This window comes from Chiloscyllium punctatum, unplaced genomic scaffold (genome assembly GCF_047496795.1).
Source record: "Chiloscyllium punctatum isolate Juve2018m unplaced genomic scaffold, sChiPun1.3 scaffold_735, whole genome shotgun sequence".
NCBI lineage: Eukaryota > Metazoa > Chordata > Chondrichthyes > Orectolobiformes > Hemiscylliidae > Chiloscyllium > Chiloscyllium punctatum.
In genome coordinates, this window is record NW_027310469.1 from 24,859 (window position 1) to 51,500 (window position 26,642).

Here is a 26,642-nt window from a genome sequence, read left to right on the forward strand (position 1 = left end):
GACAGTGTATCTAACACACCCCGGTCCCAGAGAGAGAGGGGGGGGGAAAGGACAGTGTATCTAACACACCCTGGTCCCAGAGAGAGAGGGGGGAAAGGACAGTGTGTCTAACACACCCCGGTCCCAGAGAGAGAGAGAGAGGGGGGGGAAACGACAGTGTATCTAACACACCCCAGTCCCAGAGAGAGAGAGGGGGGAAAGGACAGTGTATCTAACACACCCCGATCCCAGAGAGAGAGAGAGGGGGGAAAGGACAGTGTATCTAACACACCCCGGTCCCAGAGAGAGAGTGGGGGGAAAGGACAGTGTATCTAACACACCCCGGTCCCAGAGAGAGAGGGGGGGGAAAGGACAGTGTATCTAACACACCCTGGTCCCAGAGAGAGAGGGGGGAAAGGACAGTGTGTCTAACACACCCCGGTCCCAGAGAGAGAGAGAGAGGGGGGGGAAACGACAGTGTATCTAACACACCCCAGTCCCAGAGAGAGAGGGGGGGGAAAGGACAGTGTATCTAACACACCCCGGTCCCAGAGAGAGAGAGGGGGGAAAGGACAGTGTGTCTAACACACCCCAGTCCCACAGAGAGAGGGGAAAGGACAGTGTATCTAACACACCCCGGTCCCAGAGAGAGAGAGAGAGGGGGGGGAAAGAACAGTGTATCTAACACACCCCGGTCCCAGAGAGCGAGAGAGAGAGAGAGAGAGGGGAAAGGACAGTGTATCTAACACACCCTGGTCCCAGAGAGAGAGGGGGGGAAACGACAGTGTATCTAACACACCCTGGTCCCAGAGAGAGAGGGGGGAAAGGACAGTGTATCGAACAAACCCCGGTCCCAGAGAGAGAGGGGGGAAAGGACAGTGTGTCTAACACACCCCGGTCCCAGAGAGAGGGGGGAAAGGACAGTGTATCTAACACACCCTGGTCCCAGAGAGAGAGAGGGGAAAGGACAGTGTATCTAACACACCCCGGTCCCAGAGAGAGAGAGAGAGGGGAAAGGACAGTGTATCTAACACACCCCGGTCCCAGAGAGAGAGAGGGGGAAAAGGACAGTGTATCTAACACACCCCGGTCCCAGAGAGAGAGAGAGAGGGGGGGGAAAGGACAGTGTATCTAACACACCCCGGTCCCAGAGAGAGAGAGAGAGGAGGGGGAAAGGACAGTGTATCTAACACACCCCGGTCCCAGAGAGAGAGGGGGGAAAGGACAGTGTATCTAACACACCCCGGTCCCAGAGAGAGAGAGGGGGAAAGGACAGTGTATCTAACACACCCCGGTCCCAGAGAGAGAGGGGGGAAAGGACAGTGTATCTAACACACCCCGGTCCCAGAGAGAGGGGGGGGAAAGGACAGTGTATCTAACACACCCCGGTCCCAGAGGGAGAGAGGGGGGAAAGGACAGTGTATCTAACACACCCCGGTCCCAGAGAGAGGGGGGGGGGAAAGGACAGTGTATCTAACACACCCCGGTCCCAGAGAGAGAGAGAGAGGGGGGGGAAAGGACAGTGTATCTAACACACCCCGGTCCCAGAGAGAGACGGGGGGGGAAAGGACAGTGTATCTAACACACCCCGGTCCCAGAGAGAGAGAGGGGGAAAGGACAGTGTATCTAACACACCCCGGTCCCAGAGAGAGAGAGAGAGAGAGGGGGGGGAAAGGACAGTGTATCTAACACACCCCGGTCCCAGAGAGAGGGGGGGGAAAGGACAGTGTATCTAACACACCCCGGTCCCAGAGAGAGAGAGGGGGAAAGGACAGTGTATCTAACACACCCCGGTCCCAGAGAGAGAGAGAGAGAGAGAGAGGGGGGGGAAAGGACAGTGTATCTAACACACCCCGGTCCCAGAGAGAGAGAGAGGGGGGGGAAAGGACAGTGTATCTAACACACCCCGGTCCCAGAGAGAGAGGGGGGAAAGGACAGTGTATCTAACACACCCCGGTCCCAGAGAGAGAGAGGGGGGAAAGGACAGTGTATCTAACACACCCCGGTCCCAGAGAGAGAGAGGGGGGAAAGGACAGTGTATCTAACACACCCCGGTCCCAGAGAGAGAGGGGGAAAAGGACAGTGTATCTAACACATCCCGGTCCCAGAGAGAGAGAGGGGGGAAAGGACAGTGTATCTCACACACCCCGGTTCCAGAGAGAGAGGGGGGAAAGGACAGTGTATCTAACACACCCCGGTCCCAGAGAGAGAGGGGGGAAAGGACAGTGTGTCTAACACACCCTGCTCCCAGAGAGAGAGAGAGGGGGGAAAGGACAGTGTATCTAACACACCCTGGTCCCAGAGAGAGAGAGGGGAAAGGACAGTGTATCTAACACACCCCGGTCCCAGAGAGAGAGGGGGGGGGAAAGGACAGTGTATCTAACACACCCCGGTCCCAGAGAGAGAGAGAGGGGAAAGGACAGTGTATCTAACACACCCCGGTCCCAGAGAGAGAGAGGGGGGAAAGGACAGTGTATCTAACACACCCCTGTCCCAGAGAGAGAGAGGGGGGAAAGGACAGTGTATCTAACACACCCCGGTCCCAGACAGAGAGGGGGGGGAAAGGACAGTGTATCTAACACACCCCAGTCCCAGAGAGAGAGAGGGGGGAAAGGACAGTGTATCTAACACACCCCAGTCCCAGAGAGAGAGCGGGGAAAGGACAGTGTATCTAACACACCCCGGTCCCAGAGAGAGAGGGGGGAAAGGACAGTGTATCTAACACACCCCAGTCCCAGAGAGAGAGGGGGGAAAGGACAGTGTATCTAACACACCCCGGTCCCAGAGAGAGAGAGAGAGGGGGGGAAAGGACAGTGTATCTAACACACCCCGGTCCCAGAGAGAGAGGGGGGAAAGGACAGTGTATCTAACACACCCCGGTCCCAGAGAGAGAGAGGGGGGAAAGGACAGTGTATCTAACACACCCCGGTCCCAGAGAGAGAGAGAGAGGGGGAAAGGACAGTGTATCTAACACACCCCGGTCCCAGAGAGAGGGGGGGGAAAGGACAGTGTATCTAACACACCCCGGTCCCAGAGAGAGAGATGGGGGAAAGGACAGTGTATCTAACACACCCCGGTCCCAGAGAGAGAGACGGGCTAAAGGACAGTGTATCTAACACACCCCGGTCCCAGAGAGAGAGGGGGAAAGGACAGTGTATCTAACACACCCCGGTCCCAGAGAGAGAGAGAGGGGGGGGGGAAAGGACAGTGTATCTAACACACCCCGGTCCCAGAGAGAGAGGGGGGAAAGGACAGTGTGTCTAACACACCCCGGTCCCAGAGAGAGGGGGTGGAAAGGACAGTGTACCTAACACACCCCGGTCCCAGAGAGAGAGGGGGAAAAGGACAGTGTATCTAACACACCCCGGTCCCAGAGAGAGAGAGGGGGTAAAGGACAGTGTATCTAACACACCCCGGTCCCAGAGAGAGAGGGGGGGAAAGGACAGTGTATCTAACACACCCCGGTCCCAGAGAGAGGGGGGGGAAAGGACAGTGTATCTAACACACCCCGGTCCCAGAGAGAGGGGGGGGAAAGGACAGTGTATCTAACACACCCCGGTCCCAGAGAGAGAGAGGGGGGGGAAAGGACAGTGCATCTAACACACCCCGGTCCCAGAGAGAGAGAGGGGGGAAAGGACAGTGTATCTAACACACCCCGGTCCCAGAGAGAGAGAGGGGGTAAAGGACAGTGTATCTAACACACCCCGGTCCCAGAGAGAGAGGGGGGAAAGGACAGTGTATCTAACACACCCCAGTCCCAGAGAGAGAGGGGGGAAAGGACAGTGTATCTAACACACCCCGGTCCCAGAGAGAGAGAGGGGGGGGAAAAGGACAGTGTATCTAACACACCCCGGTCCCAGAGAGAGAGGGGGGGGAAAGGACAGTGTATCTAACATTCCCCGGTCCCAGAGAGAGATGGGGGAAAGGACAGTGTATCTAACACACCCCGGTCCCAGAGAGAGAGAGGGGAAAGGACAGTGTATCTAACACACCCCGGTCCCAGAGAGAGAGAGGGGAAAGGACAGTGTATCTAACACACCCCTGTCCCAGAGAGAGAGGGGGGAAAGATCAGTGTATCTAACACACCCCGGTCCCAGAGAGAGAGAGAGGGGAAAGGAGAGTGTATCTAACACACCCCAGTCCCACAGAGAGAGGGGGGGAAAGGACAGTGTATCTAACATACCCCGGTCCCAGAGAGAGGGAGAGGGGGGAAAGGACAGTGTATCTAACACACCCCGGTCCCAGAGAGAGAGAGAGAGAGGGGGGGAAAGGACAGTGTATCTGACACACCCCGGTCCCAGAGAGAGAGAGAGAGAGGGGGGAAAGGACAGTGTATCTAACACACCCCGGTCCCAGAGAGAGAGAGAGAGGGGGGGAAAGGACAGTGTATCTAACACACCCCGGTCCCAGAGAGAGAGAGGGGGGAAAGGACAGTGTATCTAACACACCCCGGTCCCAGAGAGAGAGAGAGAGGGGGGGAAGGGACAGTGTATCTAACACACCCCGGTCCCAGAGAGAGAGAGAGAGGTGGGAAAAGGACAGTGTATCTAACACACCCCGGTCCCAGAGAGAGAGGGGGGAAAGGACAGTGTATCTAACACACCCCGGTCCCAGAGAGAGAGTGGGGGGAAAGGACAGTGTAAAAACAATGACTGCAGATGCTGAAAATCAAATACTGGCGCCCAGTCTCCCCAATGTAGAGGAGACCACATCGGGAGCAACGGATACAATAAATGATATTAGTGGATGTGCAGGTGAAACTTTGATGGATGTGGAAGGCTCCTTTAGGGCCTTGGATAGAGGTGAGGGAGGAGGTGTGGGCACAGGTTTTACAGTTCCTGCGGTGGCAGGGGAAAGTGCCCGAATGGGAGGGTGGGTCGTAGGGGGGTGTGGACCTGACCAGGTAGTCACGGAGGGAACGGTCTTTGCGGAAGGCGGAGAGGGGTGGGGAGGGAAATATATCCCTGGTGGTGGGATCTTTTTAGAGGTGGCGGAAATGTCGGCGGATGATTTGGTTGATGCGAAGGTTAGTAGGGTGGAAGGTGAGCACCAGGGGCGTTCTGTCCTTGTTACGGTTGGAGGGGTGGGGTCTGAGGGCGGAGGTGCGGGATGTGGACGAGATGCGTTGGAGGGCATCTTTAACCACGTGGGAAGGGAAATTGCGGTCTCTAAAGAAGGAGGCCATCTGGTGTGTCCTATGGTGGAACTGGTCCTCCTGGGAGCAGATACGGTGGAGGCGGAGAAATTGGGAATACGGGATGGCATTTTTGCAAGAGATAGGGTGGGAAGAGGTGTAATCCAGGTAGCTGTGGGAGTCAGTGGGTTTGTAAAAAATGTCAGTGTCAAGTCGGTCGTCACTAATGGAGATGGAGAGGTCCAGGAAGGGGAGCGAGGTGTCAGAGATAGTCCAGGTAAATTTAAGGTCAGGGTGGAATGTGTTGGTGAAGTTGGTGAATTGCTCAACCTTCTCACGGGAGCACGAGGTGGCGCCAATGCAGTCATCAATGTAGCGGAGGAAGAGGTGGGGAGTGGCGCCAATGCAGTCCTTCCCACGTGGTTAAAGATGCCCTCCAACGCATCTCGTCCACATCCCGCACCTCCGCCCTCAGACCCCACCCCTCCAACCGTAACAAGGACAGAACACCCCTGGTGCTCACCTTCCACCCTACCAACCTTCGCATCAACCAAATCATCCGCCGACATTTCCGCCACCTCTAAAAAGATCCCACCACCAGGGATATATTTCCCTCCCCACCCTTTTCCGCCTTCCGCAAAGACCGTTCCCTCCGTGACTACCTGGTCAGGTCCACACCCCCCTACGACCCACCCTCCCATTCGGGCACTTTCCCCTGCCACCGCAGGAACTGTAAAACCTGTGCCCACACCTCCTCCCTCACCTCTATCCAAGGCCCTAAAGGAGCCTTCCACATCCATCAAAGTTTCACCTGCACATCCACTAATATCATTTATTGTATCCGTTGCTCCCGATGTGGTCTCCTCTACATTGGGCAGACTGGGCGCCTCGTAGCAGAGCGCTTTAGGGAACATCTCCGAGACACCCGCACCAATCAACCAGTGTATCTAACACACCCCGGTCCCTGAGAGACGGGGGGGGGGGGGAAGGACAGTGCATCTAACACACCCCGGTCCCTGAGAGACGGGGGGGGGGAAGGACAGTGCATCTAACACACCCCGGTCCCAGAGAGAGAGGGGGGAAAGGACAGTGTATCTAACACACCCCGGTCCCTGAGAGACGGGGGGGGGGGGGGGGGGGGGGGGGGGAGGGCAGTGTATCTAACACACCCCGGTCCCTGAGAGACCGCGGGGGGGGGAAGGGCAGTGTATCTAACACACCCCGGTCCCAGGAGTCTGTATCTAACTGCCAGTGACATTAACCAGTAATGTGCCTTACCATCATGCTTTGCTCCCAGAGGGTGATCTCACGCTCTGTGGCCGGGGACAGGAGGGTTTCCAGTAGTTGGACAAACTGCTGGGCCGACTGTTCAAAAACCTGGAGGCTGGAAAGAAAAGGGACAGGGGGTTTGGGTCAATGCAGAGAACGTCCATGAAACAATAATCGGCCGGTCCTCTGGGGTCGAAAGTCTGACTCTCCCACCCGAACAGCTCGGTGTCCCTCCACCCCACAGAGAGCGGGACAGTTTGGGGCGAACGGGGCAATAAACGCAGGAACGGCCAGCTCCACCCACATTCCACATGATAAGGGTGGAGCTGTGCGGATGATGGAATGACACTGGCGAGATCACGGTGGGGAGAATGCGAGCTGGAACAGCCTCTTACCCACAGCTGGTTCCCAAGGATTCTGCATCAAAATCACTGGAGAAGTAGACAGCAAGGACAGCCAGCAGGTCAGAAAGGATCCTCCCACACCACGGCTGCTGTAGGGACACACAGACAGACAGGAATCACTCAGCTGGGACACTGTCCAAACCCAGAGGGAGGGGGAGAGAGTGGGGAGACAGAGAGGGAGAGAAGGGGGGGTGAAGAGAGGGAGAGAAGGTGGGGGGGAGGGGGAGAGAGGGGGATGGAGGGGGAGAGAGTGGGGAGACAGAGAGGGAGAGAGGGGGGGGGAGAGAGAGGGGGGGGAGATGGGGGGGAGGGGGAGAGAGGGGGATGGAGGGGGAGAGAGTGGGGAGACAGAGAGGGAGAGAAGGGGGGGAGAGAGAGGGGGGGGAGATGGGGGGGAGGGGGAGAGAGGGGGATGGAGGGGGAGAGAGTGGGGAGACAGAGAGGGAGAGAAGGGGGGGGAGAGAGGGGAGGGGGGAGGGGGGAGAGAAAGGGGGAAGAGGGAAGGGAGATGGAGGAGCAAGGGGAGAGGAAGGGGAGAGGAAGGGGAGGGAGGGGAGAGAGTGGGGGGGAGAGAGTGGGGAGTGGGGAGGGGGGAGGGGGGGGAGAGGAGGTGAGGGGAGAGGGGGAGGGGAGGGGAGGGGAGAGACGGTGAGGGACGGGGAGGGAGACGGGAGGGGGAAGAGACGGGAGGGGGAAGAGACGGGAGGGGGAAGAGACGGGAGGGGGAAGAGACGGGAGGGGGAGGAGAGACGGGGGGAGAGGTGGGGGAGTGAGACGGGGTGGGAGAGACAGGGAGGGAGGGGGGGAGGGGGGTGACAGGGAGGGAGGGGAGGGGAGGGAGGGGGGAGACGGGGAGCGGAGGGAAGAGGAGGTTCAGAGCAAGGGGACAGGGTCAGGGTTAGAGACAGAGCCAGGGCTGTGGGAAGGGGTGAGACGGTGGGGAAACAGTTCTGTCTCTGACCTGCCTGATCCTCTCACTGTGCAGCATCTGGCCAAGGAGGGTCAGCAGGAACTGAGGGAGCTGCAAACGCTGGCAGAAGTTGTGCAGGAGATCCCAGTCACAGCGAGTAGCCAGCAGGTTCCGGATGACCCTCAGAGCCGGTCGTAATCGGGTCGCACCTTCCAGCATTCCCTCCAGCACCTGAACAACAAAAGAAACACACAATTCAAACCAGACAGCTCGGCTCTCTCTCTCCACACGGTGACGGGAGGTTGAGGGTCAGACCGCACTCGGAGCCCCGTGTACACTCCCGGTCTGGGTCAGACCGCACTCGGAGCCCCGTGTACACTCCCGGTCTGGGTCAGACCGCACTCGGAGCCCCGTGTACACTCCCGGTCTGGGTCAGACCGCACTCAGAGCCCCGTGTACACTCCCGGTCTGGGTCAGAGTGTACTCGGAGCCCCGTGTACACTCCCGGTCTGGGTCAGAGTGCACTCGGAGCCCCGTGTACACTCCCGGTCTGGGTCAGAGTGCACTCGGAGCCCCGTGTACACTCCCGGTCTGGGTCAGACCGCACTCGGAGCCCCGTGTACACTCCCGGTCTGGGTCAGACCGCACTCGGAGCCCCGTGTACACTCCTGGTCTGGGTCAGAGTGCACTCGGAGCCCCGTGTACGCTCCCGGTCTGGGTCAGACCGCACTCGGAGCCCCGTGTACACTCCCGGTCTGGGTCAGAGTGCACTCGGAGCCCCGTGTACACTCCCGGTCTGGGTCAGACCGCACTCGGAGCCCCGTGTACACTCCCGGTCTGGGTCAGACCGCACTCGGAGCCCCGTGTACACTCCCGGTCTGGATCAGAGTGCACTCGGAGCCCCGTGTACACTCCCGGTCTGGGTCAGACCGCACTCGGAGCCCCGTGTACACTCCCGGTCTGGGTCAGACCGCATTCGGAGCCCCGTGTACACTCCCGGTCTGGGTCAGACCGCATTCGGAGCCCCGTGTACACTCCCGGTCTGGGTCAGAGTGCACTCGGAGCCCCGTGTACACTCCCGGTCTGGGTCAGACCGCACTCGGAGCCCCGTGTACACTCCCGGTCTGGGTCAGACCGCACTCGGAGCCCTGTGTACACTCCCGGTCTGGGTCAGACCGCACTCGGAGCCCCGTGTACACTCCCGGTCTGGGTCAGAGTGCACTCGGAGCCCCGTGTACACTCCCGGTCTGGGTCAGACCGCACTCGGTGCCCCGTGTACACTCCCGGCCTGGGTCAGACCGCACTCGGTGCCCCGTGTACACTCCCGGTCTGGGTCAGAGTGCACTCGGAGCCCCGTGTACACTCCCGGTCTGGGTCAGAGTGCACTTGGAGCCCTGTGTACATTTGAGAGTTTGTGTGAGATTGAACGTCAGTGAATGTGGATGTGAAGGAGAGAGAGTGTGTGAGAGGGAGAGAGACAGAGAGAATGTGTGTCGCAGAGAGAGGCAGACAGTGTGAGTGAGTGTGTGTGTGAGTGTTTTTGTCACAGAGAGGGACAGAGTGTGTGTGTGTGAGGGAGAGAGAGAGAGACATTGTGCATATGAAGGATTATGTGAAAGAGTGAGTGAGTGAGAGACTTTGTGCATATGAGTGAATGACTGTGAGTGAGTGAGTTAGAGAGGGTGTATGAGTGAGTGAGTTTGGGAGAGTGAGAGAGAGAGAGAGAGCGAGACGGAGAGAGAGAGAGAGAGAGAGAGAGAGTGAGAGGGAGATAGCGAGAGGACTGTGAGGTACCTGGGTGCTGGAATCCCCAAGCCTGGCCTGAACCCGCTGCTGGAAGCTCTGGTCCCTCAGGAGGGTCAGCGGAGTGCTGAGCTGAAGGGCTGAAGGGTCAGTCACCTCGATGAGCTGCTGCCACTCCTCATCACTGTCCATCTCCTGAAGGAAAAGCCCAGGAACAACCTTCACTCAACTCACACTGGCTCAGAGAAATCACAGTGAGTGACCACCCATCCAGATCTCCCTTTCAATGAATCCCTTCATCAGGGCTTCCACTGACAGGGGGTACAGTCCCTCTCTGTGAGAGAGCCCTAACAACCTGCAGGATGATCCATCAGAGAGGACGCACAGAGAGAGACTGGCAGTGACTCCTCTGAAGGAAGGACACATCCTCCCAACTGCCCCATCTCCCTGTCCTGGGATTGGTTAATAGGGGGACCGTGTAGAGCGAGCTTTACTCTGTATCTCACCCTGTGCTGCCCCTGTCCTGGGATGGGGGGCGACAGTATAGAAGGAGCTTTACTCTGTATCTAACCCCGTGGCAACCCTGCCCCTGGGATGGGGGGGGACAGTGTATAGGAAGCTTTACGCTGTATCTAACCCGTGCTGTCCCTGTCCCTGAGATGGGGGGACAGTATAGAGGGAGCTTTACTCTGTATCTAACCCCGTGCTGTCCCTGTCCCTGGGAGTGTTTGATGGGGGTGACAGTGTAGAGGGAGCTTTACTCTGTATCTAACCCTGTGCTGTCCCTGTCCCTGTCCCTGTACCTGTCCCTGGGAGTGTTTGATGGGAGGACAGTGTTGAGGGAGCTTTACCCTGTATCTAACCCCGTGCTGTCCCTGTCCCTGGGAGTGTTTGATGGGGGGACAGTGTCGAGGAAGCTTTACCCTGTATCTAACCCTGTGCTGTCCCTGTCCCTGGGTGTGTTTGATGGGGGGGACAGTGTAGAGGAAGCTTTACTCTGTATCTAATCCCGTGCTGTCCCTGTCCCTGGGAGTGTTTGATGGGGGGGACATTGTAGAGGGAGCTTTACTCTGTCTCTAACCCCGTGCAGTCCCTGTCCCTGTGATGGGGGGACAGTGTAGAGGAAGCTTTACTCTGTATCTAACCCCGTGCTGTCCCTGTCCGTGGGAGTGTTTGATGGGGGGACAGTGTAGAGGGAGCTTTAGTCTGTATCTCACCCCGTGCTGTCCCTGTCTCTGGGAGTGTTTGATGGGGGGACAGTGTAGAGGGAGCTTTACTCTGTATCTAACCCCGTGCTGTCCCTGTCCCTGGGAGTGTTTGATGGGGGGGACAGTGTAGAGGGAGCTTTACTCTGTATCTCACCCCGTGCTGTCCCTGTCTCTGGGAGTGTTTGATGAGGGGGTCACAGTGCAGAGGGAGCTTTCCTCTGTAGCTAACAGTGTCGAGGGAGCTTTACTTTGCGTGTTGAGGTGTCGAGAGTTGTTACCTCATTATCCAGATCCACGTTCTCCATGCTGTGGCTCCTCCTCCTCAGAAGTCTCGGTCCAACTTGCACCTCAGGGAATTCCCGCTCATAATCCTGAGTGATGTGGTGAAGCCTGGGAAATCCGTTGGGAATGAGGCATGTCGATAGGACAGTCAGTCAGTCAGTCATGCTGAGACTGGGGTCTGTCAAACTCTGTCTCTGCCTCTCCCCCCACCCTCTCTCTCTCTCTATGTCCTAGGTTCTCTCTGTTTGTCCCTCATCTCTCTCTCTCTCCATCTGGCAACATCTCTCTCTCGCTTACTTTCTCCTTGTACGTCGTTTTCTCTGTCCCAGTTTCTTGCTCCTTCTCTCTCGCTCTCTCTCTCTCTCTCTCTTAACTCCCCTTCCCCATCTCTCTATCTCTCCACACCCCCACTTCACCCCCTCTCTTATGCTCCCCCTCCCACTCACTCTCTTTCTCTGTCCAGCCTCCCCTCTCTCTCTCATTCTTCCTCTGTCCAGCCTCCCCTCTCTCTCCTTCATCCTCTCCCTCCCTGGCCAAGCTGAGTGAGGGGCCAATTGCTGTATAACGTGGGTCCCGATATGACGCTGTCCACTTTGATCGGACAAACAGGAAAGTGGATCATCATCTGCGTGGCTCGAAGCAGAGAGAAGGGAATGATGATGATTCTGCAGCGTTTTGTCCTGGTCTTTTCTCAAAGAGAGAGTTTAAGACAGACGTGCCCTGCTTGCTAATAATAAACAGCTTGTGAGGCCTTGGGGGTTTTTTTTGGTGTCAGGTAGGAACAATAGAAGCAGCCTGGCAGGGTGGTGCAAGCTCCCAACTAACCAGGATTTTTAGTTTTTCTGTCACAGTCACTGTTGGGGGGGGTGGTGGCTTGAAAATGGGGAAGCTCTCTCTCTCTGTCTCAATTACAGCTAAGACCTGGGAGGGTGGGGGGGTTCTCTTCCTGCTCCAAGAGGTACATGTGAGACAATTTGTTTTACTGAATTTGCCTTTGCCAAGGATGTGTTTATGGGATGTTACTGTTTAGCAGTTACTGTTACATTTTCCAATAGAGTTTGGTTATTCCGATTCCTTCTCCTTTCTTGTTGTTTTAGTTTCACTGTAGCAGCTGAATGAAGTGCACTGTATGAAGAGAGAGTGTAGGCGAGCTTCTTTTGAGGGCGTTTGATCTGACCTGTAACAGAACGTGCAACGAGACCTGGGTTTTCCCTCAGACACCAATCTCCGAGAGTAAGCCTCACAGGAACAGCAGGCGGTGAGGACGGTCATGGGGACATTGGCCTTCACTGAGAGGGAGAGAGGATTCGAGAACAGGAGCGCGGATGTCTCGCTCCAATTGTTCGCACCCAGAGGATTGCACCGGTGGGGTTTTGGAGTCCTTACCCAAGGAAGGGCATTCTGATGACGGAGCCAAGGCCTCCCAGACTGATTCCAGAGAGATGGCAGGACTGAAGTGGAAAAACAGACGGGAAGGGTTCGGGACTGTATTCGCTGGGGGTTTCGAAGAATGAGGTGGGGGGGGAATCTCAAGGCAAACTGTAAAACTCTGACGGGGGGGGGGGGGGAGCAGGAAGGACGTCCTCAATGACAGGGAGGAGAGTCCAGAACCAGTGTGTGTGCATGGAGACCGGGAGGGGAGGGGGGTAGGACCAACAGAGGGAGAAACGTCTTCACCCAGAGAGTGGGGAGTTGGTGGAATTTTCTGCCCCTCGGGGCTGGAATATTCAGTTGGATATAGAGTGAGGGGCCAGAGGGGGAGAGCGGGCAACAATGAACGACAGAGTGGGCTCGATGGGCTGAATGGCCTCCACCTGCTCCTGTTTTGTACCATCGAGACGTACAGCACGGAAACAGACCCTTCGGTCCAACCCATCCTTGCTGACCCAATATCCTTCATTAATCTAGTCCCATCTGGCATGGCTTGGCCCATTTCCCACAAGACCCCTTCCTATTCCCGCTCCCCTTTCCAAATGCCTCTATGTGTTCGATCTTGTCCAGTCGACCTCCCCCTTACCCCGGTGTCGGAGGCTGGCGTTGGTCTTTCTCCCTCTCGGCTGTGCTGCTGGTCCCTGGGCTCCCGTCCGCTCCTGCTTCCCGGCTGGGCGGGGCTGCCCGCTGGGTCCCCAGGAGGAGAGGTGCCCGCTCCGGGGTACAGAGGGGCTGCTTTGGCCTGGGTTCGCCCCTCGGGTCAGCCTGGGCCTGGCGAGCGGGTTCCCCCGGTTGGGCAGAGTGCTGGAAACAGACCGCAAGCAAAAAAACGGTTACCATCCTCAAAATCACTCGGACTCTGTCACTCTACATTGGAGGGAGTGGGGCTCCTGCTCAGTGGTAGGAAGGAAGGGAGAGAGGGACAGGGAGAAAGAGGAGTGAAGACAGACCGGGGCGGGGGGGGGGGGGGGGGGGGAGACATACAGACAGAGGGAATGGGGAGAGAGAGGGACAGAGAGAGGGAGGGATGGAAATAGGGGGAGGGATAGAGAGAGAGACAGGCAGAGAGAAAAAGAGGGAATGGGAGAGAGAGAGTGCGAGACAAGAGAATGAGAGCAAGTGAGAGAGAGAGAGAGAAAAAGAGGAAAGAAGGGAGACAGATGGGGGGAGAGAGAGAGTGAGGGGAGAGACAGAGACAGAGAGACAGAAAGAAAGAAGGAATGGGGAGTGAAAGAGGGGGAGGGGACAGAGAGGGAGAGAGGAATGGGGAGAAAGAGAGAGGGGTAAGGAGGGGAAGGGAGGAAGGGAGACGGAGACGGTAGAGAGAGAAGCAGAGATACAGAGACAGAGCTTTGGGGTCTGGGTGACAGTGGATGTCGAGACCTCTCAGGCTCTGCTAGTTCAACAGCTCACCACATCTGCAAGCACACGCCTCACCTTCTTCTTGGATTCCTCCAGCATCTTCTCTCTGGCCTTGCGCAGAATTTTGGAGTGTCCCGATCTGGGAGCCAGTTCCTTGGCTTGCTGCTCCTTCAGGGCTTGCGTTTCGGGACTGGCCTGGATGGTGAACGGCTTCTCGATCCCACAGTCCTGGCTGTCATCCACAACTGGGAACAGAAAAGACCAGAGACATCACTGCGTGGGCACCGCCATTTTATATACGCTCCGTTTATTTCAGATTGGTGGGGGGAAAGGGTGACCTCAAACCAAGCTGCCTGACCCTCATTGCAAGCAGCGTTTACACAGCTGCCCGTTCGAGAGCAGGGTGGGATCACTCCAGGCAAACCCGATCCGTGGACAGTTTGGGGAGGGAGGAGATACTTGAATGCAGAATCGCCCGGCAACAGGGAGCCTGCCGATGACAAAGGTCTTCCGCCTGCCAACAGCAATGCGATTGGCTCCGAGGTAGCTGAACAGCTTCTGGACATGGACGTCGGACCTCTGAACAAGGAGCTCTCCCCTTCCACTGCTTGCTCAACAGAACCCACAGGCCTTGCGTTCATATCCCCTCGTTGCTGGCTGAAGGCTAGAGACTTCATAGGTCGTGTGTCAGTCACTCTGAGACCACCCAGCAGAAGGGAAATCCAAGGTTCAGCAGACCCTTGGAGTGAGAATCAATTTGCTTGAAACAGATCAAAGGGCAAGTTCACACGGGAGACAGTAGTTCACCGACAGCAGCCTGCAGCCCTCCAAAAACTGTAACTGTGCTGCTTGCCACTTGAATTGGAAGCAACTTAAGTCCTAACTTAGTTATCCAGCCACTCGAACCTGAACTGCGTCCATTTCGGTTTAAAATCAAACATTCAAACCGGATAGAGCAGAGATTCCAGGGAAGCAATACTTCACTGCCAGAAAAGGGTTTGGATGTGAACGCAGGAGGTACGATTAGTACACTTGCAGACGACACCAAAACTCGGGTGGGGTACAGGGCGGCGAAGAGGGTTATCTCAGAGGACAACGGGGCCTTGATCAGGCCGGCCGACGGGCCGAGGAGGTCAATCGAGAAAGGCGTGAGCTGTTGCATTTTGGTGAGGCGAGTCGGAGCAGGGTGTAGACCTCTCTCGGTCCAATCGACAGAGCGACGCTGAGCAAAGAGACCGTGAGCCAGATTCATCATTTCATGAAGGGGGAGTCGCTGGTAGACAGGGGCAGTGAAGAAGATCCAATGAAGCATCATTTAGCTTGCCCTCTCTCTCCACAGCCGGATCCACTGTGATCTCCAGCACCTAACGTTTCCAGGAGTGAAGGCACACTTGCCTTTATTGGTCAGTGCATTGGGAACAGGAGTTGGGAGGTCATGTTGTGACTCTATTGGTGAAGCTACTTCTGGAATACGATGTTCAATTCTGGTCTCCGAGCTACAGGAAGGACGTTGTGAAATTTGAAAGGGTTCAGACAAGATTTACATTGCCAGGGTTGGAGGGCTTGTGCTGTGGGGAGAGGCAGAATTGGCCGGGGCTGTTTTCCCTGGAGCGTCGGGGACTGAGGTGTGACCTTACGGAGATTTATAAAAGCATTGGGGGGGAGGGGGCATGGAGAGGGTGAATAGCCAAGGTCTTTATCCCCAGGATGGAGGGAGTCCAGAATTAGAGGGGCACAGGTTTAAGGTGAGAGGGTAAAGGGACCCGAGGGGCAATATTTTTACACAGTCCGCGTGTGGAATGAGCTGCCAGAGGAAGTGGAGGCTGGTACAATGGCAACATTCAAAAGGCACATGGATGCGTCGACCTGGAATGGTTCTCTCCCTTCTCCACACCCCCTTCCATGCCCACAATCCCCCTACACTCCCTCCTTCGATCATAGACGCCTTCAGTCTGTAGACTCCCTCTCCCTCCTGTGCCCATCTAGCTGAGTAACCAACACTCACCGTTGATGCGGTCAGCCACAAAGGGATGGTACAGGAGTGCCGGCCAGGACAGTCTCTGCCTGGGATCCTTGGTTAACAGACCCTGCAGGAAACACTAACCAAAAGAGAGACGCTCACAATGACAGGGGGCATGGCTGTATGGATCAGTTAGTACAATTCACCCCTGACAGTGCAGCACTCCCTCAGTCAGTACAGTTCCCCCTGACAGTGCAGCACTCCCTCAGTCAGTACAGTTCCCCCTGACAGTGCAGCACTCCCTCAGTCAGTACAGTTCCCCCTGACAGTGCAGTACTCCCTCAGTCAGTACAGTTCCCCCTGACAGTGCAGCACGCCCTCAGTCAGTACAGTTCCCCCCCCCCCCCCGCCGACAGTGCAGCACTCCCTCAGTCAGTACAGATCCCCCCCCTGACAGTGCAGCACTCCCTCAGTCAGTACAGTTCCCCCCCCCGACAGTGCAGCACTCCCTCAGTCAGTACAGATCCCCCCTGACAGTGCTGCACTCCTGCAGTCAGTACAGTTCCCCCCCCGACAGTGCTGCACTCCCTCAGTCAGTACAGTTCCCCCTGACAGTGCAGCTCTCCCTCAGTCAGTACAGTTCCCCCCCTGATAGTGCTGCACTCCCTCAGTCAGTACAGTTCCCCCTGACAGTGCAGCTCTCCCTCAGTCAGTACAGATCCCCCCCCTGACAGTGCTGCACTCCCTCAGTCAGTACAGTTCCCCCTGACAGTGCAGCTCTCCCTCAGTCAGTACAGATCCCCCCCCTGACAGTGCTGCACTCCCTCAGTCAGTACAGTTCCCCCCCCTTGACAGTGCTGCACTCCCTCAGTCAGTACAGTTCCCCCCCCCCCCCCCGACAGTGGCTCCGTTCCCACAGCTGGGTGTACTCTCTCCCCTCAGTCACGGACAGAGAGCTTACCTTGAAGTGGGGGCTGATGCCTTTTGGCCATTTCACAGGGTCCTTGATGATGATGCTGACCAGCTGGAAGATGCTGTTGGTGTAGAAGGGAGGAGTGCCGACGTAGAGTTCGTACAGAATGCAGCCCAGGGACCACAGGTCGGAGGTGTGATCGTAAGGCTTCTCCTCCACCAGCTCCGGGGACATGTACAGGGGGGTACCCTTGATCGAGGTCAGCACCAAGGTCTGCAGGCTCATGGCCCGGGCAAAACTGGGGGCACAGAGAGAGAGAGAAACAAAGAGATGAAAGGGGAGAGAGATAGAGAGGAGAGACAGAGAGAGTAAGTGAGCAAGGGTAAACAGAGCACGAAAGGCACAGAGAGAGAGTGTCACAGACAGAGAGAGACAGGACGGATGGAGGGAAAGACATGGAGAGAGAGATAGAGAAGGACAGAGAGGAAAACATGGAGAGGGGGAAGAGGAAGGACACGGAGACAGGAAGGAGCAGCATGGATTACATTCAGAATAAAACTCCGTCTCATCACCCCCCACCTCAAATAAAAATACATCTACACTGTATGAACCGTTTGCACAACATGAGACTGTGTGTTCCAGTCCCTGTATAGACAGTAGCTGTCTGTTCAAGCCCAGTATACACACACACACACACACCGCAGTACATCTATAGGCAATACCCGTATGTTACCATCTCCACACCATTATCGTTCAGAATGGGAAGGACACCACATACCATTATGCCTTTAAAAAGAAACTCGCCTGGGTAAGAATTCAACATGAACAAAAGACTGTCTTACACATCCACATATGGAACACAACAAGCATAATGTAGAGACCCCGCGGATTCCCGGTCCCTGGAGGGTGTGTAAAGTACATTCCCCGCGGATTCCCGGTCCCTGGAGGGTGTGTAATGTATAGCCCCCGCGGATTCCCAGTCCCTGGAGGGTGTGTAATGTACATCCCCCGTGGATTCCCAGTCCCTGGAGGGTGTGTAATGTACAGCCCCCGCGGATTCCCAGTCCCTGAAGGGTGTGTAATGTACAGCCCCCGCGGATTCCCGGTCCCTGGAGGGTGTGTAATGTACAGCCCCCGCGGATTCCCAGTCCCTGGAGGGTGTGTAATGTACAGCCCCCGCGGATTCCCAGTCCCTGGAGGGTGTGTAATGTACAGCCCCCGCGGATTCCCGGTCCCTGGAGGGTGTATAATGTACAGCCCCCGCGGATGCCCAGTCCCTGGAGGGTGTGTAATGTACATCCCCCGTGGATTCCCGGTCCCTGGAGGGTGTGTAAAGTACATTCCCCACGGATTCCCAGTTCCTGGAGGGTGTGTAATGTACAGCCCCCGCGGATTCCCAGTCCCTGGAGGGTGTGCAAAGTACATTCCCCACGGATTCCCAGTTCCTGGAGGGTGTGTAATGTACATCCCCCGTGGATTCCCAGTCCCTGGAGGGTGTGTAAAGTACATTCCCCACGGATTCCCAGTTCCTGGAGGGTGTGTAATGTACAGCCCCCGCGGATTCCCGGTCCTTGGAGGGTGTGTAATGTACATCCCCCGCGGATGCCCAGTCCCTGGAGGGTGTGTCATGTACATCCCCCGTGGATTCCCGATCCCTGGAGGGTGTGTAATGTACATCCCCCGCAGATTCCCGTTCCCTGGGGGGTGTGTAATGTACATCCCCCGCGGATTCCCGTTCCCTGGAGGGTGTGTCATGTACATCCCCCGCAGATTCCCGTTCCCTGGAGGGTGTGTAATGTACATCCCCCGCGGATTCCCGTTCCCTGGAGGGTGTGTCATGTACATCCCCCGTGGATTCCCAGTCCCTGGAGGGTGTGTAATGTACATCCCCCGTGGATTCCCGGTCCCTGGAGGGTGTTTAATGTGCAGCCCCCGTGGATTCCCGTTCCCTAGAGGGTGTGAAATGTACATCCCCCCGTGGATTCCGAGTCCCTGGAGGCTGTGTAATGTACATTCCCCCGTGGATTCCTGGTCCCTGGAGGCTGTGTAATGTACATCCCCCCGTGGATTCCCGGTCCCTGGAGGGTGTGTAATGTACATCCCCCGTGGATTCCTGGTCCCTGGAGGGTGTGTAATGTACATCCCCCGTGGATTCCCGGTCCCTGGAGGGCGTGTAATGTACATCCCCCGTGGATTCCCGGTCCCCGGAGGGTGTGTAATATACATCCCCCGTGGATTCCTGGTCCCTGGAGGGTGTGTAATGTACATCCCCCCGTGGATTCCCGGTCCCTGGAGGGTGTGTAATGTACATCCCCCGTGGATTCCCGTTCCCTGGAGGGTGTGTAATGTACAGCCCCCGTGGATTCCCGGTCCCTGGAGGGTGTGTAATGTACAGCCCCTGCGGATTCCCGGTCCCTGGAGGGTGTGTAATGTACAGCCCCCGTGGATTTCCGGTCCCTGGAGGGTGTGTAATGTACAGCACCCGTGGATTCCCGGTCCCTGGAGGGTGTGTAATGTACATCCCCCGTGGATTCCCGGGCCCTGGAGAGTATATGGTGTACCTCCCCCGCGGATTCCTAGTCCCTGCAGGTGTGTAATGTACATCCCCCGTGGATTCCTAGTCCTTGGAGGGTGTGTAATGTACATCCCCCGCGGATTCCCGGTTCCTGGAGGGTGTGTAATGTACATCCCCCGCGGATTCCCGGTCCCTGGAGGGTGTGTAATGTACATCCCCCGCAGATTCCCGGTCCCTGGAGGGTGTGTAATGTACAGCCCCCGTGGATTCCCGGTCCCTGGAGGGTGTGCAATATACATCCCCCGTGGCTTCCCGGTCCCTGGAGGGTGTGTAATGTACATTCCCCGCAGATTCCCGGTCGCTGGAGAGTGTGTAATGTACATCCCCCGCTGATTCCCAGTCCCTGGAGGGTGTGTAATGTGCAGCCCCCGTGGATTCCCGGTCCCTGGAGGGTGTGTAATGTACATCCCCCCGTGGATTCCCGGTCCCTGGAGGGTGTGTAATGTACATCCCCCGTGGATTCCTGGTCCCTGGAGGGTGTGTAATGTACAGCCCCCGCGGATTCCCAGTCCCTGGAGGGTGTGTAAAGTACATTCCCCACGGATTCCCAGTTCCTGGAGGGTGTGTAATGTACATCCCCCGTGGATTCCCAGTCCCTGGAGGGTGTGTAAAGTACATTCCCCACGGATTCCCAGTTCCTGGAGGGTGTGTAATGTACAGCCCCCGCGGATTCCCGGTCCTTGGAGGGTGTGTAATGTACATCCCCCGCGGATGCCCAGTCCCTGGAGGGTGTGTCATGTACATCCCCCGTGGATTCCCGATCCCTGGAGGGTGTGTAATGTACATCCCCCGCAGATTCCCGTTCCCTGGGGGGTGTGTAATGTACATCCCCCGCGGATTCCCGTTCCCTGGAGGGTGTGTCATGTACATCCCCCGCAGATTCCCGTTCCCTGGGGGGTGTGTAATGTACATCCCCCGCGGATTCCCGTTCCCTGGAGGGTGTGTCATGTACATCCCCCGCAGATTCCCGTTCCCTGGAGGGTGTGTAATGTACATCCCCCGCGGATTCCCGTTCCCTGGAGGGTGTGTCATGTACATCCCCCGTGGATTCCCAGTCCCTGGAGGGTGTGTAATGTACATCCCCCGTGGATTCCCGGTCCCTGGAGGGTGTTTAATGTGCAGCCCCCGTGGATTCCCGTTCCCTGGAGGGTGTGAAATGTACATCCCCCCGTGGATTCCGAGTCCCTGGAGGCTGTGTAATGTACATTCCCCCGTGGATTCCTGGTCCCTGGAGGCTGTGTAATGTACATCCCCCCGTGGATTCCCGGTCCCTGGAGGGTGTGTAATGTACATCCCCCGTGGATTCCTGGTCCCTGGAGGGTGTGTAATGTACATCCCCCGTGGATTCCCGGTCCCTGGAGGGCGTGTAATGTACATCCCCCGTGGATTCCCGGTCCCCGGAGGGTGTGTAATATACATCCCCCGTGGATTCCTGGTCCCTGGAGGGTGTGTAATGTACATCCCCCCGTGGATTCCCGGTCCCTGGAGGGTGTGTAATGTACATCCCCCGTGGATTCCCGTTCCCTGGAGGGTGTGTAATGTACAGCCCCCGTGGATTCCCGGTCCCTGGAGGGTGTGTAATGTACAGCCCCTGCGGATTCCCGGTCCCTGGAGGGTGTGTAATGTACAGCCCCCGTGGATTTCCGGTCCCTGGAGGGTGTGTAATGTACAGCACCCGTGGATTCCCGGTCCCTGGAGGGTGTGTAATGTACATCCCCCGTGGATTCCCGGGCCCTGGAGAGTATATGGTGTACCTCCCCCGCGGATTCCTAGTCCCTGCAGGTGTGTAATGTACATCCCCCGTGGATTCCTAGTCCTTGGAGGGTGTGTAATGTACATCCCCCGCGGATTCCCGGTTCCTGGAGGGTGTGTAATGTACATCCCCCGCGGATTCCCGGTCCCTGGAGGGTGTGTAATGTACATCCCCCGCAGATTCCCGGTCCCTGGAGGGTGTGTAATGTACAGCCCCCGTGGATTCCCGGTCCCTGGAGGGTGTGCAATATACATCCCCCGTGGCTTCCCGGTCCCTGGAGGGTGTGTAATGTACATTCCCCGCAGATTCCCGGTCGCTGGAGAGTGTGTAATGTACATCCCCCGCTGATTCCCAGTCCCTGGAGGGTGTGTAATGTGCAGCCCCCGTGGATTCCCGGTCCCTGGAGGGTGTGTAATGTACATCCCCCCGTGGATTCCCGGTCCCTGGAGGGTGTGTAATGTACATCCCCCGTGGATTCCTGGTCCCTGGAGGGTGTGTAATGTACAGCCCCCGCGGATTCCCAGTCCCTGGAGGGTGTGTAAAGTACATTCCCCACGGATTCCCAGTTCCTGGAGGGTGTGTAATGTACATCCCCCGTGGATTCCCAGTCCCTGGAGGGTGTGTAAAGTACATTCCCCACGGATTCCCAGTTCCTGGAGGGTGTGTAATGTACAGCCCCCGCGGATTCCCGGTCCTTGGAGGGTGTGTAATGTACATCCCCCGCGGATGCCCAGTCCCTGGAGGGTGTGTCATGTACATCCCCCGTGGATTCCCGATCCCTGGAGGGTGTGTAATGTACATCCCCCGCAGATTCCCGTTCCCTGGGGGGTGTGTAATGTACATCCCCCGCGGATTCCCGTTCCCTGGAGGGTGTGTCATGTACATCCCCCGCAGATTCCCGTTCCCTGGAGGGTGTGTAATGTACATCCCCCGCGGATTCCCGTTCCCTGGAGGGTGTGTCATGTACATCCCCCGTGGATTCCCAGTCCCTGGAGGGTGTGTAATGTACATCCCCCGTGGATTCCCAGTCCCTGGAGGGTGTGTAATGTACATTCCCCGCGGAATCCCGGTCCCTGGAGGGTGTGTAATGTACATCCCCCGCAGATTCCCGGTCGCTGGAGGGTGTGTAATGTACATCCCCCGCTGATTCCCAGTCCCTGGAGGGTGTGTAATGTGCAGCCCCCGTGGATTCCCGGTCCCTGGAGGGTGTGTAATGTACATTACCCGCGGAATCCCAGTCCCTGGAGGGTGTGTAATGCACAGCCCCCGTGGATTCCCGGTCCCTGGAGGGTGTGTAATGTACATCCCCCGCGGATTCCCGGTCCCTGGAGGGTGTGTAATGTACATCCCCCGTGGATTCCCGGTCCCTGGAGGGTGTGTCATGTACATCCCCCGCGGATTCCCGGTCCCTGGAGTGTGTGTAATGTGCAGCCCCCGTGGATTCCCGTTCCCTGGAGGGTGTGTAATGTACATCCCCCCGTGGATTCCGAGTCCCTGGAGGGTGTGTGATGTACATTCCCCCGTGGATTCCTGGTCCCTGGAGGGTGTGTAATGTACATCCCCCCGTGGATTCCCGGTCCCTGGAGGGTGTGTAATGTACATCCCCCGTGGATTCCTGGTCCCTGGAGGGTGTGTAATGTACAGCCCCCGCGGATTCCCGGTCCCTGGAGGGTGTGTAATGTACAGCGCCCGCGGATTCCTGGTCCCTGGACGTTGTGTAATGTACATCCCCCGTGGATTCCCGGTCCCTGGAGGGCGTGTAATGTACATCCCCGTGGATTCCCGGTCCCCGGAGGGTGTGTAATGTACATCCCCCGTGGATTCCCGGTCCCTGGAGGATGTGGAATGTACAGCCCCCGCGGATACCCGGTCCCTGGAGGGTTTGTAATGTACATCCCCCCGTGGATTCCCGGTCCCTGGAGGGTGTGTAATGTACATCCCCCGTGGATTCCCGGTCCCTGGAGGGTGTGTAATGTACAGCCCCCGCAGATTCCCGGTCCCTGGAGGGTGTGTAATGTACATCCCCCGCGGATTCCCGTTCCCTGGAGGGTGTGTAATGTACAGCCCCTGCGGATTCCCGGTCCCTGGAGGGTGTGTAATGTACAGCCCCCGTGGATTCCCGGTCCCTAGAGGGTGTGTAATGTACAGCCCCCGTGGATTCCCGGTCCCTGGAGGGTGTGTAATGTACATCCCCCGTGGATTCCCAGGCCCTGGAGGGTGTATGGTGTACATCCCCCGCGGATTCCTAGTCCCTGCAGGTGTGTAATGTACATCCCCCGTGGATTCCTCGTCCTTGGAGGGTGTGTAACGTACATCCCCCGCGGATTCCCGGTCCCTGGAGGGTGTGTAATGTACATCCCCCGTGGATTCCCGGTCCCTGGAGAGTGTGTAATGTACATCCCCCGTGGATTCCCGGTCCCTGGAGCGTGTGTAATGTACAGCCCCTGCGGATTCCTGGTCGTTGGAGGGTGTGTAATGTCCATCCCCCGCGGATTCCCGGTCCCTGGAGGGTGTGTAATGTACAAACCCACAGATTCCTGGTCCCTGGAGGGTGTGTAATGTACATCCCCCGTGGATTCCCGGTCCCTGGAGGGTGTGTAATGTACATCCCCCTTGGATTCCCGGTCCCTGGAGGGTGTGTAATGTACATCCCCCGCAGATTCCCGGTCGCTGGAGGGTGTGTAATGTACATCCCCCGCAGATTCCCGGTCCCTGGAGGGTGTGTAATGTACATCCCCCACGGATTCCCAGTCCCTGGAGGGTGTGTAATGTACATCCCCCGTGGATTCCCGGTCCCTGGAGGGCGTGTAATGTACATCCCCCGTGGATTCCCGGTCCCTGGAGGGTGTGTAATGTACAGCCCCCGCGGATTCCCAGTCCCTGGAGGGTGTGTAATGTACATCCCCCGCGGATTCCCGGTCCCTGGAGTGTGTGTAATGTGCAGCCCCCGTGGATTCCCGTTCCCTGGAGGGTGTGTAATGTACATCCCCCCGTGGATTCCGAGTCCCTGGAGGGTGTGTGATGTACATTCCCCCGTGGATTCCTGGTCCCTGGAGGGTGTGTAATGTACATCCCCCCGTGGATTCCCGGTCCCTGGAGGGTGTGTAATGTACATCGCCCGTGGATTCCTGGTCCCTGGAGGGTGTGTAATGTACAGCCCCCGCGGATTCCCGGTCCCTGGAGGGTGTGTAATGTACAGCGCCCGCGGATTCCTGGTCCCTGGACGTTGTGTAATGTACATCCCCCGTGGATTCCCGGTCCCTGGAGGGCGTGTAATGTACATCCCCGTGGATTCCCGGTCCCCGGAGGGTGTGTAATGTACATTCCCCGTGGATTCCCGGTCCCTGGAGGATGTGGAATGTACAGCCCCCGCGGATACCCGGTCCCTGGAGGGTTTGTAATGTACATACCCCCGTGGATTCCCGGTCCCTGGAGGGTGTGTAATGTACATCCCCCGTGGATTCCCGGTCCCTGGAGGGTGTGTAATGTACAGCCCCCGCGGATTCCCGGTCCCTGGAGGGTGTGTAATGTACATCCCCCGCGGATTCCCGTTCCCTGGAGGGTGTGTAATGTACAGCCCCCGTGGACTCCCGGTCCCTGGAGGGTGTGTAATGTACAGCCCCTGCGGATTCCCGGTCCCTGGAGGGTGTGTAATGTACAGCCCCCGTGGATTCCCGGTCCCTGGAGGGTGTGTAATGTACAGCCCCCGCGGATACCCGGTCCCTGGAGGGTGTGTAATGTACATCCCCCCGTGGATTCCCGGTCCCTGGAGGGTGTGTAATGTACATCCCCCGTGGATTCCCGGTCCCTGGAGGGTGTGTAATGTACAGCCCCCGCGGATTCCCGGTCCCTGGAGGGTGTGTAATGTACATCCCCCGCGGATTCCCGTTCCCTGGAGGGTGTGTAATGTACAGCCCCTGCGGATTCCCGGTCCCTGGAGGGTGTGTAATGTACAGCCCCCGTGGATTCCCGGTCCCTGGAGGGTGTGTAATGTACATCCCCCGTGGATTCCCAGGCCCTGGAGGGTGTATGGTGTACATCCCCCGCGGATTCCTAGTCCCTGCAGGTGTGTAATGTACATCCCCCGTGGATTCCTCGTCCTTGGAGGGTGTGTAACGTACATCCCCCGTGGATTCCCGGTCCCTGGAGCGTGTGTAATGTACAGCCCCTGCGGATTCCTGGTCCTTGGAGGGTGTGTAATGTCCATCCCCCGTGGATTCCCGGTCCCTGGAGGGTGTGTAATGTATAAACCCACAGATTCCTGGTCCCTGGAGGGTGTGTAATGTACATCCCCCGTGGATTCCCGGTCCCTGGAGGGTGTGTAATGTACATCCCCCTTGGATTCCCGGTCCCTGGAGGGTGTGTAATGTACATCCCCCGCAGATTCCCGGTCGCTGGAGGGTGTGTAATGTTCATCCCCCGTGGATTCCCGGTCCCTGGAGGGTGTGTAATGTACATCCCCCGCAGATTGCCGGTCGCTGGAGGGTGTGTAATGTACATCCCCCGCAGATTCCCGGTCCCTGGAGGGTGTGTAATGTACATCCCCCACGGATTCCCAGTCCCTGGAGGGTGTGTAATGTACATCCCCCGTGGATTCCCGGTCCCTGGAGGGCGTGTAATGTACATCCCCCGTGGATTCCCGGTCCCTGGAGGGTGTGTAATGTACAGCCCCCGCGGATTCCCAGTCCCTGGAGGGTGTGTAATGTACATCCCCCGCGGATTCCCGGTCCCTGGAGGGTGTGTAGTGTACAGCCCCCGTGGATTCCCGGTCCCTGGAGGGTGTGTAATGTACAGCCCCCGTGGATTCCCGGTCCCTGGAGGGTGTGTAATGTACATCCCCCGAGGATTCCGCGTCCCTGGAGGGTGTATGGTGTACATCCCCCGCAGATTCCCGGTCCCTGGAGGGTGTGTAATGTACAGCCCCTGCGGATTCCCGGTCCCTGGAGGGTGTGTAATGTACAGCGCCCGCGGATTCCCGGTCCCTGGACGGTGTGTAATGTACATCCCCCGTGGATTCCCGGTCCCTGGAGGGTGTGTAATGTACATCCCCCGTGGATTCCCGGTCCCTGGAGGGCGTGTAATGTACATCCCCCGTGGATTCCCGGTCCCTGGAGGGTGTGTAATGTACAGCCCCCGCGGATTCCCGTTCCATGGAGGGTGTGTCATGTACATCCCCCGCGGATTCCCAGTCCCTGGATAGTGTGTAATGTACAGCCCCCGTGGATTCCCGGTCCCTGGAGGGTGTGTAATGTACAGCCCCCGCGGACTCCCGTTCCCTGGAGGGTGTGTCATGTACATCCCCCGCAGATTCCCGTTACCTGGGGGGTGTGTAATGTACATCCCCCGCGGATTCCCGTTCCCTGGAGGGTGTGTCATGTACATCCCCCGCAGATTCCCGTTCCCTGGAGGGTGTGTAATGTACATCCCCCGCGGATTCCCGTTCCCTGGAGGGTGTGTCATGTACATCCCCCGTGGATTCCCAGTCCCTGGAGGGTGTGTAATGTACATCCCCCGTGGATTCCCGGTCCCTGGAGGGTGTGTAATGTGCAGCCCCCGTGGATTCCCGTTCCCTGGAGGGTGTGTAATGTACATCCCCCCGTGGATTCCGAGTCCCTGGAGGGTGTGTAATGTACATTCCCCCGTGGATTCCTGGTCCCTGGAGGCTGTGTAATGTACATTCCCCCGTGGATTCCTGGTCCATGGAGGCTGTGTAATGTAC

At 57.7% G+C, this 26,642-nt stretch overlaps 1 protein-coding gene across 1 annotated transcript in view; it reads right to left on the bottom strand.

Moving 5' to 3' along the window:
* Positions 1-26,642, bottom strand: part of LOC140473812 (serine/threonine-protein kinase 36-like) — a gene marked incomplete at its 3' end in the record, with an annotated part of 48,109 nt that overhangs the window by 9,870 nt on the left and 11,597 nt on the right. Inside the window, exons 5-13 of the mRNA XM_072567639.1 lie at positions 16,644-16,893; positions 15,728-15,821; positions 13,798-13,967; positions 12,947-13,164; positions 10,926-11,037; positions 9,491-9,634; positions 7,748-7,927; positions 6,778-6,875; positions 6,392-6,497 (exon numbers count right to left, since the gene is read on the bottom strand). Coding sequence (XP_072423740.1) covers positions 6,392-6,497; positions 6,778-6,875; positions 7,748-7,927; positions 9,491-9,634; positions 10,926-11,037; positions 12,947-13,164; positions 13,798-13,967; positions 15,728-15,821; positions 16,644-16,893 — 1,372 coding nt within the window. The remainder of the gene's footprint in view (positions 1-6,391; positions 6,498-6,777; positions 6,876-7,747; positions 7,928-9,490; positions 9,635-10,925; positions 11,038-12,946; positions 13,165-13,797; positions 13,968-15,727; positions 15,822-16,643; positions 16,894-26,642) is intronic.